This window comes from Heloderma suspectum, chromosome 2, assembly GCF_057233095.1.
Source record: "Heloderma suspectum isolate Gila_16-S chromosome 2, 16-S_ref, whole genome shotgun sequence".
NCBI classification, from domain to species: domain Eukaryota; kingdom Metazoa; phylum Chordata; class Lepidosauria; order Squamata; family Helodermatidae; genus Heloderma; species Heloderma suspectum.
In genome coordinates, this window is record NC_139459.1 from 365,105,737 (window position 1) to 365,125,199 (window position 19,463).

Below are 19,463 nucleotides of genomic sequence, written 5' to 3' on the forward strand. Positions count from 1 at the left end.
AGAGATTTAACCAGTAAAGGCCCTGGGGACAAGGCTGCACCCGACGAGCGGGCAGCTCTAGGGATCCACGCCGAGAGCATTTTCATCAGGCATCCCCCGAAAGGACGCGCGCACGAAACAGGGGCTCGCCGGTTTGCCTGGGACAGAGAGCGGCCAAGAAGGAAGCAGGGACGGATATCCTTGCTAGGAGGGGCGGTCGGCGAGCGCGTGCCCGGCCTCTCCCTCCTGCCGTCTTGCTGAAAGGGTTAAACGCACAGAGCTAGGGGCGCCTAGAGGCGGCTCGGGAAGCCTGCGGATTTGTGGCCGAAGCGGAGCCGCCTCCCTGATCCTCCTCCTTCCTTCTCGGCTGGGTGGGGGGAGTTCTGCTTTCTGGATGGAGCCCCTGGAGGCGGCGAGGCTCTCGCCGGAGGCTGCCATGCCGGAGTTGCAAAGAGGGGGTGAGTTCAAGCAGCGGCGGACCACCGAGGAGGGCAAGAAGAAACGATCGTGTTTGGAGCTGCCAAAAATCAATCGCGGGGCGGGCTGGGGGCGCGCTCCTGGAGCTCTCCATTAGGGTTGCCGACATTTCACGTGCCCCGCGTACCTGTGCTTTATCGGGGGCTTGACGTGCACCTGTCGGCCGTTTAGATCCCGGGGCCCGTAGAAAGCGTCACCTGCTGATTTCTGCATAGCGGCGCTCTGCCAGAGGCACGGGAGCAGAGCAGGCCACGGGGGTTCCATCCACCCACAGCGCTGGCCAACTGACCGGGGGGACCTGCTCCTGCACCTTTTTGACGGCAGGCACTTCATAGCAGAAATCAACCAGCAAAACCTTTAGCGGCACGGACATAAGCGGCGTGTCCCTTGCTGTTCAAAGCACAGGAGCAGGGGTAAGTGAAAAAGTTGGCAGTCCTTATGCGTCGCGATGGTTAAGAAGAGAAAGAACGCTCCATTTATGTCGCGTTCCGAGGGTTAGAGTGGCTCCTGTGCATCGTGTCAGGAACGCTCGCAATGACCCTGTAAGGTGGGCTCTTGTTTTAAGAACGTTCCATTTATGTAGCTTTTTGAGCGTTTAAGGCACCTCCTGTGCATCGCGTCGGGAATCCTTTTATTATTATTATTATTGCATTTATATCCCGCCTTTATTCCTCTTGCAAGGAACCCAAGGCGGCTTACATTATCCTCCTCCTCTCCATTTTATCCTCACAACAACAACCCTTACGATGACCCTGTAAGGTGGGACCGTGCTGTTAGCTCCATTTTCTTGGTAGAAAGGCGGCAGGGGGTGGTGGTGTACAAATAAAATAAATAAATATCTGGATATTGCAAATGAGTGAGGGAAGGAGCAAGCTAGAGCTGAAAGAGGGAAAATGGCTTGCCAAAGGGCACCTAGTGACTTCATAGGGGCAGTGAGCAGCGTCAGCTCTCAGTCTTTGAGAGCCCTTGGCAGGGTGCCCTGATGGGCCCCGCCTACCTTCTCACCGCTGCTGTCACTGGCTGCTCTGGCTGCTCATCCTCTTTCTCATCACTGCTGCCCCTTGCTTGATTGACAGGCAGAGAGACACCGGCATCTGCTCCTCCTCCTCCTCACCACCACCACTGATGTCTGGGCCAGAGCAAGAGGCAGGGGCACAAGCAGGTTGCAGTGGTGAAGAGGAGCAGCAGCTCCAGCGGAATCTGGTTCGTGGGGCTCTGCAGGGCTGTGGGTCCTCGGCGATTTGGACAGATGCCTTTCCGGGGTTGCATCCCTTTAGCGGCTGCACTGTGCTCAAGTGAAGAATGAAATAGGCCTCAGCTGCTATCCAGCCTCCCCGCGACATGGTGCCCTTCAGATGTGCTGGACAACATCTCCCATTATCCTCAGTCAGCGTGGCCGCTGGGTGGGCATGATGGCAGCTGTAATCCAACACATCTGGAGGCCACTATGTTGCGGGGAGGGCTGTTCTAGGATCTGGACAGCTTCAAGGAAATTAGCCTCACTGAAAGCCTCCCCAACTCAGGTCCCTAATAAGATGGGAGTCCAGACTTTCAGAGTTTACCATTTGAATGGGAAAGATGGGCCATCAAGATAAGCAAGGGTAAAGTGGATTTGCCAAGGATGGTCCCTTCCCGATGGACTAGCACCTGATACTAAAGAACATTAGAGTTGTTATTGATGAATCCACATTTCCTAGAGGTCACAACAGATGCCTATCTTGGTCTTTCTGGCAGTCTTCCTTCATTTTATTCATTTATTTAAGGCACATTTGGACCATTTAAGGGCTTTAAGACACAATCCTATGCATGCTTAGAAAGAAAAAAGTCATACAATACCCAGCATTCCCCAGCCAGCATGGCTGGCTGGGGAATGCTGGGAGCTGTAGGACTTTTTTCTGTCTAAAGTGCATAGGATTGTGCCCTAAGGCTGCAAACCTGTACCCACTTACCCGGGTGTGAGCCTCATTGAATTTAATGGGGCTTACTCCTGAGTAATAATGATAGGATTGCACCGTAAAGCCACACAAATTCTTCAGTCAGGTTGAAGAAAAACAATACATTTCTTGTTTTTAGAGGTGGTGTTGTGTCACAGCCACTTAGAAGAAGTATTCCTTCTGGTATGGGAACAAAAGGAGAGTACCTCTTCTAAGATGGTGCCTGCCACGTGTAGGTTTTATTAGTTCTAATATTAATTTAATCTTTAAAAAAACATGTGAGATAATTATCAGCTGTGCCTTGATACTCGATTACAAAGTGGGGTTATTGGTTAATCTAACCCAGAGGTGCACGACCTTCTTGACTCAGAGGCCTGCATGTGATGCAAGGTTGGATGGTGCACACGCATACATATGCACAAATACACCCATGCGTCCCAGCACTCGCAATACAGATCACTCTTTTCTCACTGGTAGCAGTGGCAGGGAAGGAGCAATCTGTATGAGGATCTCAGAGGGCATGGAGAGTGGCACAATTAGTAGGAGCCAGTGGGGTGTAGTGGTTAGAGTGTGGGACTGGGACTCAGGAGATCTGGGTTCTAGTCCCCACTCGGCCATGAAGCTCACTGGCTGACTCTGGGCCAATCACTGACTTTCAGCCTAACCTACCTCACAAGGCTGTTGTGAGGATAAAATGGAGAGGAGGAGGATCATGTAAGCCATCTTGGGTTCCTTGCAAGAGAAAAAAAGGTGGGATATAAATGTAATAAATAAATAATAAATAAATAATAAATAAATAAATTGGGAGGGGGGAATTTGGTGGAAGATGGGGGTTTAGGTAGTGCACCCCTGATCCAACCACTTAATCAGTTGAGGATGCAATCCTATACACTGGCCATTGCCAGTGGACCCCTGGAACCCTCCAGGTATGTCAGGATGTACAACCTCCATCATCCCCAGCTGTGGCTGGGGGTGATGGGAGTTATAGTCCTGACACACCTGGAGGACAGCAAGTTGGGAAAGGCTGCTAGACCAACTTACCTGGGGAAAAATCCCATTGAATTCAATGGTCTGTCTGAATTCAGCGAGGCTTACATCTGAATTCAATGGGGCTTCCTTCTGAGTAGACGTGTATAGGATTGCACCATCAAAGCTGGCCACCCCTCTTCACTTTGCAGTGTATTAAGATGACTGAATTTCATTTTCAGCTCAGGAGCAGCAGCCTGAAATAAAAATGGAGGAGCGAGAGACAACAGGATCTGAATCCCGAGGGCGGCTTGTGGCAGCGGGCGGAAGAGACCCCCATGTTGTCCAAGTCGGGACCATCAGGGAGTTTCTGACTGGGGAAGGCCCGCCGCAAATTAAGCAGGAGCCGGAAGAGGGGCTGCAGCAGCGCTGGGAAAACCAGTGGCAGGAATTCCTGAAGACGGTGGAATCCCCTCACTCAGGGTGGCGACACCTCAAGTTACCTGAGCCCGTTTCTGAAGAAGATACCAAGGAATTCCAGGCCTCCTTCAAGGAAATAGCCAGTGCCAGCCAGTGGCCCAGGGGAGAGTGGGCAACTTCACCTCCCTTGCCTGGCCTCAAGGGACCTCGTAAGCCCAATGGAGGTCTGGATGTGTCCATGAAAGTGAAGGAGGAGATGGCAAGTGGAGAGGCCACCACTTCTGAGGCCCGACGCCAACGCTTCAGGCACTTTTGCTACCATGAGGCCGACGGGCCTCGGGACGTTTGCAAGCAGCTCTGGAAGCTTTGTCATCAGTGGCTGAAGCCAGAGAGACGCTCCAAGGACCAGATTTTGGAGGTGCTGATCCTGGAGCAGTTCCTGACCGTCCTGCCCTGGGAAATGCAGAGCTGGGTCAGTGAGCGGGGCCCGGAGACCTGCAGCCAGGCAGTGGCCCTGGCCGAGGATTTCCTCCTGAGGCTGGAAGAGCCCGAGAGGTGGGAACACAAGGTGAGGGTTTTCATGGTGGGGGGGCCATGAGAGGAGGACCAGAGAAAATGGCAGACGTTCTGTCTCTTAGGACAGGATAAACAGACTTGGAGGCCTCTGACAGATAGAGACATTCCCGGCAGAGTAATTCCTGCCTTTCTGAGGACCAAAATTGCCTTTCCTGTTCTGGAGTCCTCCAGATGTGTCATGCTGTCTGGGGATGATGGGACTTGTCATTCAGCACATCTGGGGGGCACCAGGTTGGGAAGGTTGTGCTAAACGCATAACTTGCTGCTCTGTCATTTTTTGAGGTGGGGGGGCAATTAATAGCAGTGTGTGTGTGTGTGGCGGGGGTATTTTCATTGGGACTGTTGTAGGCTAGGAGGGAGGGAGGGGCTAAAGAAAGGAGGAAAACTTCTTTGGCACCCTGGAGGGTTTCTTCTTTCTTTCTTTAGCCTCTGCGCTGGGGGTGGGGGGATTCAGTGGGGAAAAGCAGCTGGATGGGAAAGGTCATTCCCCCGCCCCCCCACATGTGGTGGTCCTGATCTAGAGTAGGGCTCCACATGCTTACACTAAATTAAAAAAAAGCTAGGATCAGTTACATGCTACGCATTTAATGTAGTGTGTTGTTTAGCCCTCAGCTGAGCTGAATTCTGGGTCTAAATTCAGAGTCTGGCTGAGGATAAAAATGCCAGGGGATGGGGAAAGATGACAAACTATGAGGAGGTAAATAATGGTGGTGGGATTTAGTCATGCATTCCTCCTTCTCTAAAAATAGGACCCCTGTCCCATCCCTGACTCCCACAGAATTGGGACACGACAGATTTCAACAAACGGGCCTACTGCTGTCTCTTTTAGTTTAGGCCCTAAAGCCGAAGACGGAGGATAATTTTAAAAGCAAATTGAAAGTGGGCTTGACGGAGGCTTCCCTTCTCGCAGAGTACACACACATTTCTTTTGCAATCTGTCACCTCTGGTCAAACAGGTTTTGGAGGTTTTTTGAAGAGATACCAAACCCTACCAAACCTGCATATTAAAGGCACAAGGCATGAGATACAATTTTATCTGATGGTGGTTTTAATCATATGTTTGTTCAATTGCCTTGATTTTAACTGTGTTATTGCAGGCCACCTTGCAAGGGCTTCCCCTAAAAGGTAGGGCAGAAATAAAATAAACATACCGCACAATGCAGTCCCCACTATGACCCCTCTTTCAGTGCTTTCTTTTGAAACAACAACAACGAAAGAACAGCACCTGTCTCCAGCTAGCCTAAAGCCATTTCGACCAGGAGGGAAGAAAACCCCAGTCCGACTTCCTGCCTCAGTTACTGCAGTGGGGCTGCTGGTTGAACTGGGTGCGGGGGGGGGGGGGGAATTTGGTAGAATTCTGTCTAGCTTTTATTTTGTTTTTGTTTTTCTAGATCATCATTCCTCCCACTCATTCCCTTCTCAATGTGTCCATTGTAGCTGTATGAGCTGTGTGGAATGTGGTTGGCTGGCTACTAAGGGCCCCATAATAATGTTCTGAATGAATAACAGTTATTATTTATCCTATATATCGGGGTGGGGGAGACATGGCCCATGGGCTGCATGCAGGCCACCTGGCTTTTTTTTGGTAGCCTTTCCCACAGCCACGATGGTTGAGTGGTTCCTCGGCTTTTGCACCATTTTCTCCCCCATTCTAAAAGGTTGGAATTAGAGCTGTGCGCAAATGGCCTCTCAAAATTCTCCAGCCTATTTGTGGGCAGAGAAATTCAGGGGACGATTTCACCGAATTTCTCCTAGGGGAGGAGAAATCCTCTAACAGTTTCTCACAGATAGGGCTGAACTATTGGCAGGAGCTGTAGCACAGATTCTTTTTTCCTCAGGGTTTTTGGTTTACTGCACAGCTTCTGTAGGTGGCGACAGCCTCAGCTGTGAATTTTGAATTACTTTTGGTGGTATTTTTGAGCTTATCTCATCACTGCGAGGTGGCCGAGGGTGCTGTGTGCGTTTTTTTTCTCTCTCTCTCTCTATTACACGTCTTTCCATTGCTCTGCAGCCTCCCAGGCCACCTGCACTTCCCGAACTGAAAAGCCCCACGGGAGGAACTGCCTCATGACATCTTCCTCACGATGGCTTTATCTGAAGTGCGGGAAGCCAAGGAGGCTACCAGCTGCCACAGAGATTACTGTACAATGACAGACAGGACACTCATGCACACTCCTCAGCCACCTCACAAGTAAGGTAAGCACAAGAACCCCAAACCCAGCCCATGAGAATTTCTCAAAAATTTCTCCTCCTTTCAATTTCTTTTCGAAAGCAGTTTCTTTTCTATCGGATTGAATGAGAACGGTCAAAAGAATGTGGGAGAAATTTTCAGCACAGCACGAGTTGAAATGCCTCTCCTAAGACTCAGTTACTGGCAGCAAGAACTTTAAACTAAACTATGCTGGTATTTCCAGCCCTGCTTCTTTTGCATTTGGATCTGCCCAGTTTGCCCTCAGCTCTGCCCACAACTGGACTGTACACCCCCACCCTACCAAGCGCTTTTCTGAAATGGAAGTCTGCCCTTGGACTGAAAGAAGTTCATCACCCCTGAATTATTATATAATGCACATCTGCTTCTTTTTCAGGAGGCAGGACAGTTGGTGGAGTCGTTTGTCAACACCCCAAATTTGGAGCGGGATCTGCCTGACCCCGTGAAGCTGCAGCTTTCTGTGGAAGACAAGCAGGAGGGCGAGGGGGAGACTAGTTTCTTTGGTAAATATTCAAGAGACTCAGTTACTGACTGTTAGAGAATCTGAGCATGACTCCAGCATGGGTTCCTTCCGTCTCGGCTACTTTGTGGGACACGTCATGTTACCCCATTTTTTTTACACCTATTTATACAAAAGCAGCACACACATTTTTACACAGCACATAGTTAAACAATGGGATTCACTTCCACAAGATGTAGTGATGGCCACTGCTTTGGCTGGCTTTAAAAGGAGATTGGACAAATTCATGGAGGACAAGGCTAACAATGACTACTAGTCCTGTCAGGACCTTGGACAGATCCCTGGCTGAAACTCACCCAGGAAGAGCAGTTGTCTTAGCAACATGCAGAGGCCTTCTGAAGGCTGACAGGTCTGGACCTGCTGATCACTCTACCTCCTCGGAGGACATGTCTACTTCTTAAAGGGCCATTGTCCAATCCTGCAGCCTTCAGGGCCCCACAGCTCAGCCCTCCCCCCCAATGATTACCCAGAGAGCATCAGCACGCAGGCTGCCATGGGCATGCCAGGGCCCAGCAAGGCCAATACTTGTAATTGCAGCATCCTTTCTTTTTTCTTATTTTCAAAACCATGTTATTGTTAGGGGGCAGCCAACCAGGCATGTACATGGTTACAGGTGCTCAATTTATTCTTTTTGCTTTAAAATAGATACATTATCCATTTGTACAACAAAATGATGCTTAGTCCCAAGTAAGCATGTTAAACATCAGACCTAAGCTGCATTTTATTCCTATAGTCATGAGAATGCTGTGATTTAAGTGAGTTTAAAATGCGAGTCTACACATGCTCAGAGTATTTATTTATTTTTAAATGAGGGATGGTAAACAGGGTTTCTTAATGTTTTATTTTTGCTCTAACGTATCAGGAATGTAGAAGCAATTGTAAACCCATGGCCATCTAATGGGAGAGCATAATACCATTCATTATGTTCAGTGTCTAAAATTACCTAGCTGCACCACTGGCTGGCTCCCATGGCGTGGGGCAGTGAGGACTGCATTGGAGGGGTGCCCTCTGAGTCCGGTAAAGCCCCATCCTCTGACCATGTCCTCCACGGAAGGTCCCGGAGTGGCAGAAGATCGGTTTCCGGATGAAGCCTCCTCTCCCCCCCAAGTCCTCCTCTGGGGTAGATGGGGGGTTGAGGTCTCCCCTCCACTCTTGTCTGAGCCAGAAGCCCATATTGCCTTGCTGGATCAGACTAAAGGCCCATTTAAGCTGCAATCCTAAACATGGTTACCAAGGGGCTTAGACTTCATAGGATTGCACAGCTAGTCTGCATTCTGTTTTCCACCAGGCAAACCAGATGGGTCAGTTCAAATTTTAGTAACAAACGGGTAGGTATGTTTCAGTGTTCACATTTGTACTATTTGGAGCAGGGGAGACTTTGTGGCTGCCAATTTATTTATTTATTTACAATATTTGTATACCGCTCCATATCTAGAACAGATTTTGGAGCGGTAAACACAAGAGATAAAACAATAAAAGGATAAAAGATTAAAACACCAGATTAAAATTATGCTATTTTAAAAACAGAATACCAATAGAAAACGTGACTGGTCAATTAAGGAATGCCTCCTGGAACAGTGCTGTTTTCAGGAGGCATCGGAAAAAGCAGTGTTGGTGTCTGCCTGACCTCCAGGGGCAGGGAGTTCCAAAGAAAGAGGGCCGTCACACTGAAGGCCCTTCTCCTGGTGGACTCTAGTCGAGCCATGGGTCCAAGTAGAACCACCAGGAGCAAGCCCTCCAATGATCTCAGTGACTGGGCAGTTGGTAAGGGAGAAGGTGCTCTCTCAGGTATCCTGGTCCCATGCTGTTTAGGGCTTTGGACACTAGTATTAAATCCTTAAGCCTGGCCCGGTAGTGAATAGGCAGCCGGTGCAGTTCCCTCAGCAAAAGAGTTACATGCTGAGAAGGGGCAGCTCCCGACAAGAGCCGAGCTGCTACGTTCTGCACTAGCTCCAGCTTCCAGGGGAGCCTTAAGGGCAGCCCCACACAGAGCGCATTGCAGTAATCCAGTCTTGAGGTTACTAGCGCCTGTACCACTGTGGCCGAGCTATCCCTGTCCAGGATTTACCAAATCCAGCCCTCAGAGGTTCTCTGACGGCCACGCCCCCTTCCCCGACACCGCCCTCTTTCGCTCAACCACCAATCACTGGATGCTTTCCCAGCTTTTGTGCACTTTCCCCCTCATTCCAAAAGGTTGAAAGGCCTCTCCGAAGTCTTAGCTACTGGCAGGAAGAGCTTTAAGCTAAAATGTGCTGGTATTTTTGGCTTCACCCTTTTTGCCTTTGTACCCCCCCCCCCACCAAGCACTTTTAAACTAAACTTTGCTGGTGTTTCTGGCCCCGCACCCTTTGCGTTTGGCTCTGCCCCTTTTGCCTCCGACTCTGCCCACAACTGGAATGTAACACACACACCCTGCCCCCTGCGAAGCGCTTTTCTGAAATGGAATTTGGCCCTCAGGTTGAAAGAGATTCAACACTCCTGCTTGACATCCATTCATTTTAGAGCTGAGGGAAAATGTCCTCCCAAATTGTGTGCGGACAAATGGAGGAGGGCAGGGGGACCATTTTGCCGAATATTCCTCCAGGAGCAGAGAGATTCTCCAACAATTTCTTGGGTGGCAAGTCTCTCCATTAGACTTGGCAGCCGCACAGCTATTTCCTTTTTTCCTAAGATGGTTTTGTTATTTGTCGGCTTTTTGTTTTCGCTACCGTTGTTTTCGCTACCACTGAACATAAAGCAGTGGCAACTGTGTGAGCCACCTGGCCACCATTTTGCATCCTCCACAATGCCCTAGAGCCAGTGCTGTTCCTTGACATTGGGGCAGGGGGACAAGAATAGCAGCCACCACAAAGAATGTTGATGGTTATTCAAATGTCATTTGAAAAAATTGTCCTCTTCTTTGAGGGGCAGAGCGGGGGGGGGGGGTTCTCAGAAATTTCCTGAGCTGAGAAATTTTCCTCAGAAAAAATCTCTTTTGGCTCCACTCTATTTCTGGGGGGTCACTGTGGTGGTGGTGGAAATGGCAGCTGCCATTTCTTCCCCCACAATGCTCTGGAACAACACAATGTCTGGGGGATTCTGGGTAAATAAAATGGAGGATATCAGGAGACATCAACCAAGAGATGTTCTGCAACCAGTTCTACCACAGGAAGAGGCAAACAAACCAGTTTAAGAAAGAAAGTAAGAACACAAATTTCAGGAGAAAGAGGGAGAGAGACAGGCAAAGAAGACCTCAGGCTCTGCTCTCAGTGGACCATCTACCATCAAGTGTCCTGTGGGAAGGATTTGTCAAGGGCTCCTTGGAGGGCTCTCTGTCTAATCCAGTAGCTAAGTCCAGACACAGACAAAGGGATTCCTTTCAAAGTTTTATTCTTCTTTTACAACTTAACAACTATACCGTTTGCAACTAGATTTGAGCAGCACAGTACCTATGCCCTAAGTTGGAACAGTTGGTCCCCGTTTGAAGGGGAATTACTGGCAGACCCCTGAACTTAAGGACTAGGGAGAGTCCCTCCCCTTTTCCCTTGGATCCTCTGGGCACAGCCGTTGTTTGCGCGCCAACCGGGCACTACGCCTCCTTTCCGCGCCCTCCATCTGGCGCCGCTCTCTGCGTCGGTGTCGCGCATCCACCAAGTCTGCTATCTGTGCTCGGTCACTCCCTGGACTGCTAACTAAACTAGGAATGCTGGTGGGAGGAATCTCCGTCAGCTGTTGGTCCTGGGAAAGAGGAGCGCGCTCCTCTCCCAGGAGCGACTGCTCTTCCTCAGAATCAGAACTACTCTGGGATTCTATGGGCTCAGTGTCCACCCTGGCAGGATTCCAGAGAGAGGGAGATATATGAGGATGACACCAGACACCTGTTCCAGTTCCATATAAATATAGAAACATAGAATAGTAGGGTTGGAAGGGGCCTACAAGACCATCGAGTCCAACCTCCTGCTCAATGCAGGAATCCAAGTCAGAGCATCCCTGACAAATGGCTGTCCAGCCTCATCTTGAAGGCCTCCAGTGTGGGAGAGGCCCCCCCCCCCATTTAGAACCATTTAGAACCCCCCATTGGGTTCCATTCCTATATTGCTCTAACAGTCAGGATGTTTTTCCTGATGTTCAGCCGGAATCTGGCTTCCTGTAACTTGAGCCCATTATTCCGTGTCCTGCACTCTGGGATGATGGAGAACAGATCCTGGCCTTCCTTTCTGTGACAACCTTTCAAGCACTTGAAGAGCGCTATCCTATCTCGCTTCAGTCTTCTCAAGGCTAAACATGCCCAGTTCTTTCAGTCCCTCTTCATAGGGCTTTGTTTCCAGCCCCCTGATCATCTTTGTTGCCCTCCTCTGAACCCTCTGCAGCTTGTCTGCATCCTTCTTAAAGTGCGGTGCCCAGAACTGGACACAGTACTCCAGATGAGGCCTAACCAGTGCTGAGTAGAGGGGAACTAGTACTTCCCGGGATTTGGAAGCTATGCTTCTATTAATGCAGCCCAAAATGGCATTTGCCTTTTTTGCAGCCACATCACATTGTTGGCTCATCTTCAGCTTGTGATCGACAATAATTCCAAGATTCTTCTTGCCTGTAGAGTTGTTGAGCCATGTATCCCCCATCTTGTAACTGTGCATTTGGTTTCTTTTTCCTAGGTGCAGAACTTGGCATTTATCCCTATTAAATGTCATTCTGTTGTTTTCTGCCCAGCGCTCCAGTCTAACCAGATCACTTTGAATTTTGTTTCTGTCTTCCAAAGTATTAGCTATCCTGCCCAATTTTGTGTCATCTGCAAATCTGATCAGCATTCCCAGCACCTCCTCCTCCAAGTCATTCATAAAAATTTTGAAGAGCACTGGGCGCAGGGCTGAGCCCTGCAGTACCCTGTTTGTTAGCTCTCCCCAGTTTGAGAAGATCCCATTGATAAGCACTCTTTGAGTCCGATTCTGTAGCCAACTGTGGATCCACTTGACCGTTGTTTAATCTAGCCCACTTTGAGCTAGTTTGCTGATCAGGATATCTTGGGGCACTTTGTTGAAAGCTTTGCTGAAGTCGAGGTATATTATGTCCACAGCATTCCCATAGTCCACAAGGGAGGTTACTTGATTGAAAAATGAGATCAAATTGGTCGGGCAGGATTTGTTCTTGACAAATCCATGTCGGCTTCAAGTAATCACTGCATTGTTTTCAAGGTGCTTACAGATGGATTGCTTTATCATCTGCTCTAGAATTTTCCCAGGGATTGATGTCAGACGGACTGGTCTGTAGTTCCCAGGTTCCTCCTTTTTACCCTTTTTGAAGATAGGGACAACATTAACCCTCCTCCAGTCATGTGGTACGTAACCCGCCCTCCATGATTTATCGAAGATAATACAGTGGTTCTGGGACTTCTGCCAGTTCCTTTATTACTTAGGGTGCAGTTCATCTGTCCCTGGAGGTTTGAACTCATTCAAAGTAATTGGGTGTTCCTCAAGCTGCAATCCTGTCCCTTCAGCCTGTACTTTGCCTTTGCCAGGGGGGTTATAGACCCTCTTTTGGGAGAAGACTGAGCCAAAGTAGGAATTGAGCACTTCTGCCTTTTCTTTGTCATCTCTTATCCAGCTGGATCCTTCCTACCCCAGGTCCATATTCCATCACCTGCCCTAATGGAAGGATCCTGATTCAATGATGTGTTTATTTATTACATTTATATCATGCCTTTTTTTCCTCCTGCAAGGAACCCAAGGCTGCTTACATGGTCCTCCTCCTCTCCATTTAATCCTCACAACAAACCTGTGAGGTAGGTTAGGCTGAGAGTCAGTGACTGGCCCAGTGAGCTTCATGGCCAAGTGCGGACTAGAACCTTGATTTCCCAAGTCCCACTCCAACACTCTAACCACTACACCACACATTTAAAAATGTTAATATCATTTATTGTGATCTTATTACCAATATTATTGCAGCATATAAATAATTCAGAGCCAGTGTGGTGTAGTGGTTAGAGTGTTGGACTGGGACTTGGGACCTGGGTTCTAGTCCCCACTAGGTGACCTCAGGCCAGTGACTGACTCTTAGCCTAATCTACCTCACAGCGTTGCTGTAAGGATAAAATGGAGAAGAGGAATATCTGAAAACAAAAAAGGACACAAATAGGAAGTGGAAAGAAGGCCAAGTAACAAAGGAAGAGTACAGGCAGGTAGCACAGAATTGCAGGGATGGCGTCAGGAAGGCTAAAGCTGAGAATGAGCTGAGGTTAGCAAGGGATGTTAAAAACAACAAAAAGGCTTTCTTCAGCTACGTGCATAGTAAAAGGCAGAGGAAAGAAATGGTGGTTCAGCTATTAAATAAGGATGGCAAAATGATAACAGATGACAAAGAAAAGGCAGAGGTGCTCAATTCCTACTTTGGCTCAGTCTTCTCCCAAAAGAGGGTCTATGACCCCCCTGGCAAAGGCGAAGTACAGGCTGAAGGGGCAGGATTGCAGCTTGAGATCGACAGGCATATGGTCAAGGAACACCTCATTACTTTGAATGAGTTCAAATCTGCAGGGCCAGATGAACTGCATCCTAGAGTCATAAAGGAACTGGCAGAAGAACTCTCAGAACTGCTGTCTATTCTCTTTGAGAAATCATGGAGGACGGGTGAAGTGCCAGATGACTGGAGGAGGGCTAAAGTTGTCCCTATCTTCAAAAAGGGTAAAAAGGAGGAACCTGGGAACTACAGGCCAGTCAGTCTGACATCAATCCCTGGGAAAATTCTGGAGCAGATCATAAAGCAATCCATCTGGAAGCACCTTGACAACAATGCCGTGATGACTCGAAGCCAACATGGATTTGTCAAAAACAAGTCCTGCCAGACAAATCTGATCTCATTTTTTGATCAAGTAACCTCCCTTGTAGACCGTGGGAATGCTGTAGACATCATATACCTCGACTTCAGCAAAGCTTTCGACAAAGTGCCCCATGATATCCTGATGAGCAAACTAGCTCAAAGTGGGCTAGATGAAACAACGATCCGGTGGATCCACAGTTGGCTACAGAATCGGACTCAAAGAGTGCTTATCAATGGGACCTTCTCAAGCTGGGGAGAGGTAACGAGTGGGGTACTGCAGGGCTCAGTCCTGGGCCCAGTGCTCTTCAACATTTGTATTAATGACTTGGAGGAGGAGGTGCAGGGAATGCTGATCAAATTTGCAGATGACACAAAATTGGGAGAGATAGCTAATACTTTGGAAGACAAAAACAAAATTCAAAGTGATCTGGATAGACTGGAGCGCTGGGCAGAAAACAACAGAATGACATTTAATAGGGACAAATGCCAAGTTCTGCACCTAGGAAAAAGAAACCAAATGCACAGTTACAAGATGGGGGATACGTGGCTCAACCACACTATGAGCGAGAAGGATCTTGGAATTGTTGTCGATCACAAGCTGAATATGAGCCAACAATGTGATGTGGCTGCAAAAAAGGCAAATGCTATTTTGGGCTGTATTCATAGAAGCATAGCTTCCAAATCCCGGGAAGTACTAGTTCCCCTCTACTCAGCACTGGTTAGGCCTCATCTGGAGTACTGTGTCCAGTTCTGGGCACCACACTTTAAGAAGGATGCAGACAAACTGGAGAGGGTTCAGAGGAGGGCAACAAAGATGATCAAGGGATTGGAAACAAAGCCCTATGAAGAGAGACTGAAAGAACTGGGCATGTTTAGCCTTGAGAAGAGAAGACTGAGGGGAGATAGGATAGCACTCTTCAAGTACTTGAAAGGTTGTCACAGAGAAGAAGGCCAGGATCTCTTCTTGATCATCCCAGAGTGCAGGACACGGAATAATGGGCTCAAGTTACAGGAAGCCAGATTCCGGCTGAACATCAGGAAAAACTTCCTGAGTGTCAGAGCAATACGACAATGGAACCAATTACCTGGGGAGGTGTTGGGCTCTCCCACACTGGAGGCCTTCAAGACGAGGCTGGACAGCCATTTGTCAGGGATGCTCTGACTTGGATTCCTGCAATGAGTAGGGGGTTGGACTCGATGGCCTTGTAGGCCCCTTCCAACCCTACTATTCTATGATTCTATGATTCTATGATCTATGTATGCATTTCCTTGAGCTCCTTGGAGGAAAGACGGAATATAAATTTAACAAATAATTAAACAGAGTAATAAAAGTAATGAATAATGAAACGAATGTGATGTTTGTAAATGATTAATGAGCTAATGTGTCCTTTTAACAATGAAAGTGAATGGAGTACTGAAATGGGCAAGAGGGAATGTTGAATGTCTCAGTCTCTCATGTCCTGTTGTAGAGAGTTTGTTGGTGAGCAATAAGGTGGACTTCACACCATTCCTATATGCTGTTGGTAGCCACCTAGAGGCCTGTGTAGTTTGGCCTAGCCAGCAGCTTTATAGTTAATTAAGAAGCTCTTCCACACAAGCTAGTAATTCACAGCTTCACCTTGAAGCTGTTTTGGTCAGCTGGATTATGTCATCCTAGAAGATGAGATAAGTTTTGCTTCCTGTAGGAAGGAAAGCCTCCTGTTCTCCCTATCAGCTCCTGAGCTTAGAGAGACAAACCTATAAAATCAAGCAGGCTAGTTTTGGTCTCTGGTCTTGCTCCATGTGGGAAAGCGAGCTAACAGCCTGGAGAAACTTTGAGGCTCTAGGAACAACTCCTCATCTGTCTTGGGGAGCCAGTGAGACACCCAGCTGTGATAGCTTAATTGGCTGATGAGAGGTATGAGCTTTCTTTGCATATTTATTCTGCATCTACTTTCTGTCAATAAACTGACATCCTTTTGGACAAGTGGATTTGTTTCATCTCAGTAATCGGAGAGGATCTATTTTGACTAGGCCTTACAGAATCAGGACCCCAAGTCAATACACATGTTGATATTTATCTTTTCTTTTCTAGAAGGTGATGGGCAAGTGCAGGAGAATGGAGAGGAGACATTTCAGCTGGAGAGACCCGAGGAAGTGGGTGTCTGTGGAATATCCTTGGAAAGAGCCAACGGGGAGTTCTTCCAGGGCCTTGAGACAGGGCTGATGCCAGGAAGTCCCCCAGTGTCAGCTGGCCATTGGGAAAACCATCCTGGGAAGGCAACCAAGCAGGCTTTTCTTTACGAGGAAGGGGATGCCAGCTTACGCGAAGGTACCTTTCAGGAGGGGATCATAAAGTTCAAGATAAAGAAGGAACAGGCTGATGACAGGAGCTTTGAACTGCTTAACAGCCAGGCTCTGCAAATGGCCGAAAAGCCGTACAAGTGTTTGTACTGCGGGAAAACCTCCAACTGCAAGGCAAACCTTGTGGTTCATGAAAGAACCCACACAGGGGAGAAGCCATACGCGTGCTTGGACTGCGGCAAGAGCTTCAACCGGAAATCGACACTCGTGAGGCACAAGAGGATGCACACGGGGGAAAAGCCATATGAGTGTGCCGAGTGCGGGAGGCGCTTCAGCATCCGGTGCAACCTTATCAACCACGAGAGAATCCACACGGGCGAGAAGCCATACAGCTGTTCTGACTGTGGGCAGAACTTCAGCCGGAGGCTGCAGCTCGTCATACACAGGAGGACCCATACGGGAGAGACCCCGTACAGGTGCGCCCAGTGTGGGAAATGTTTCACCCGACGCTCTTCCCTCTTGACGCATGAGAGGATCCACACGGGAGAGAAACCAAATACGTGCACAGATTGTGGGAAAAGCTTCATCCAGAAAGGATACCTCCTTATACACAGGAGAATTCACACAGGAGAGAGACCCTATAAATGTTCGTCATGTGAGCAAAGGTTTCTTAATCGAAGCGATCTGCGCAGACATGAGAAAATCCATGCAGGGACGAATCCCTCTGGATGCTAGGGTTGTAAAAGAGGTGGTGGTGGCATTGGTACTGAGCGTTCTTACCTGCCCAGAGGCAGTGAGTTTCTGAGAAACAGAAATGCGTAATTTAATTTTTTTATAACACTGACTTTTTTTATACCAGCCTTCCCCAACCTGGCTGGGGGATGCTGGGAGTTGTAATCCAACACATCTGGAGGGCACCAGGTTGGAGAAGTCTGTTCATATAACAAATGGCAAACCACAAAAATGTGTGAAAATCTTTAATGTGGTAGTGAAGATGGTTGGTTAGTGCACTTTGGCTACCACATTAGGCTGAAACTTTGGGGGCATTTTTCACTTTGGAAAAAGACAAGTAGGAGGAACATAATAAAAGTTTATGAAATTACTCATGGTGTGGAAAAAGTGACATTTTTCTACCTCTATTATAAAAACTAGAACTTGGGATTGCCCAAAGGAACTGTGGTCCTGTAGATTTAGGTTCAACAAAATAACTTTCTTCTTTATGGAACTAACCTATGGAACTCACTGCCACGAGGTGGCAATGGGCACTAACTTGGCTGCAGACGTTCAAATAAGGCTCTGCCATGTATGGTTTTGGGTTGCACCTTGGGCTGTCCCCGTAGGGCTGCTGGGATGAAGAAACTACATGCAACCTCCAGGTTCAGAAGCAGTGATCCGGTTTGCACATAATGCTAACCCATGGTTTATTTAACCCATGGCTTGTTGCTCTACCCAAGGTTTGTCTGGCAGATGATCGAACAAACCATGGTTTGTTTTCTAAATCCCTGGGTTGTTTGTTTCCCTCCTCCTTTGACCGCTCCCTCCCTGTATCCCAGATGGCTTTGGGTTGTTGTAGTGCTGCCATGCAGAGTGGCTTTTTTCTTTTTTACTGCTCTTGCCCATCACCTCTGTAGCCTGGCAATACTACCCATAAACAACCACAGTACTGGGTTCACATATAACTACAACCCATGGTTTAAACAACCCAGAGTTCAGAACTCAACAACAAACCATGGGTTCTCTTTCTGAATTGTTCATGGTTAACAAACCATGTTTTTTTAGTGCAGCTGGGTTCACACATCACGACAACAACCAGTATCCATCCAATTAAATAAACCATGGGTTAGTGTCATGGTCAAACCTGGCCATCATGTCTTTGAATACTGGTTGCTAGGAAGAAGAGCAAATGTAGGGAAGGGATGCTGCCTTCCTGCCCCGCTTGTGGGCTTCCTGGGGGATCCAGCTGGCCGCTCTTAGAAACAGGATACTCGACTGAGATGGACCTTTGGGGTCCTCTGATCCAGCAGGGTTCTTACGTTATCTGATCTACAACCAACACAGCCAATGGTCAGGATGATGTGACTTGTAGTGCAACGACATCTGGAGGGTCACTGCTTCCCAACTCCAAGGCTAAAATAACAATTCTAAAAAACGTTTATAGTTAGCATTGAAATTCTGGCTTATTATTGATTGAAGTAAAATCCGAATGAATCTAATCATCGCAGTAGGAATTTTAGCAAATATTCAACAAGTGGTGTTAACCAAGCATGGAAGCCAACAGCTATAGCAAAGGTACGGTTTTAGATTATTGAGGTAAGGCAGGAGGGGAAATAGCGACATTTGTTCTGAGCTCTTACTTAGTTCTCTCTTTGGCTTATAAACCAGGAGTGGGCAAGCTGTGGCCCTCCAGATATTTTGACCCACAATTCCCACCAACCCTAGCCAGCCTGGGGAGGGATTATGAGAGTTGTAGGCCAAAACATCCAGAGGGCCACAAGTTGTACTTTCTTATTTATTTTTATTCTTATTACCCCCGCCCCTTTGTTATTGTTTCTGTATATTTTTGTTGAAGCCTAATTAAGGCCATTGTAAAAAAAGTTCCAAGAAAAAGTTTCAATAAAGCAATGTTTTTTAAAAACCTTATTTTTATATCATTTTATTTATTTATTTATTTATTGCATTTATACCCCGCCTTTCTCCCTCTTGCAAGGAACTCAAGGCGGCTTACATTATCCTCCTCCTCACCATTGTATCCTCACAACAACAACCCTGTGAGGTAGGTTGGGCTGAGAGTCTGTGACTGGCCCAAAGTCACCCAGTAAGCTTCCATGGCCAAGTGGGGACTAGAACCCGGATCTCCGGGCTCCCAGTCCGTCACTCTCACCACTACACTACACTGGCTCCTTTTGTCTGAGTACAATGAACATGGGCTAAACGTAGCCTGAAAAGGTTTAAAGAAAACAATCAAACACAGCCAATTTAGCCAGGATGCATAGAGTACGGAACTGGAAAACTTTCAAGCTGAAATTATTTTCTCTTAGTAGTTCAGCAAAATCTTACAATGATCTGGAGAGGCCTGGGTCTGGGAGGTGTCATCAGCATACCACAAGAATGGGTGCCACATTGCAGAAAATATTTCAGGTTTTGCATGACCTTTAACCACCTTCGTAGAGTGGGTATGCTTGTCCACTAAGAAGGGATCCCAAAGCCTCCAAAACCAAGACTCAGAGCCAGCTGCAGGTGTTTGCCCAAGGGCCCACAAGACACAGGCAACGGGCCCTCTTCCCCGGTGAGTCTACCACTGTCACCAGCT

At 47.9% G+C, this 19,463-nt stretch overlaps 1 protein-coding gene across 1 annotated transcript; it reads left to right on the forward strand.

The window, feature by feature from the left end:
- Positions 1-353: 353 nt before the first annotated feature.
- Positions 354-18,792, forward strand: LOC146355777 (uncharacterized). The gene is made up of 4 exons (XM_084830849.1): positions 354-437; positions 3,599-4,344; positions 6,938-7,064; positions 15,945-18,792. Exons 1-4 carry the CDS (start codon positions 374-376, stop codon positions 16,886-16,888), a joined length of 1,881 nt encoding a protein of 626 aa, XP_084686975.1. The 5' UTR covers positions 354-373; the 3' UTR covers positions 16,889-18,792.
- The last annotated feature ends 671 nt before the right edge of the window (positions 18,793-19,463 follow it).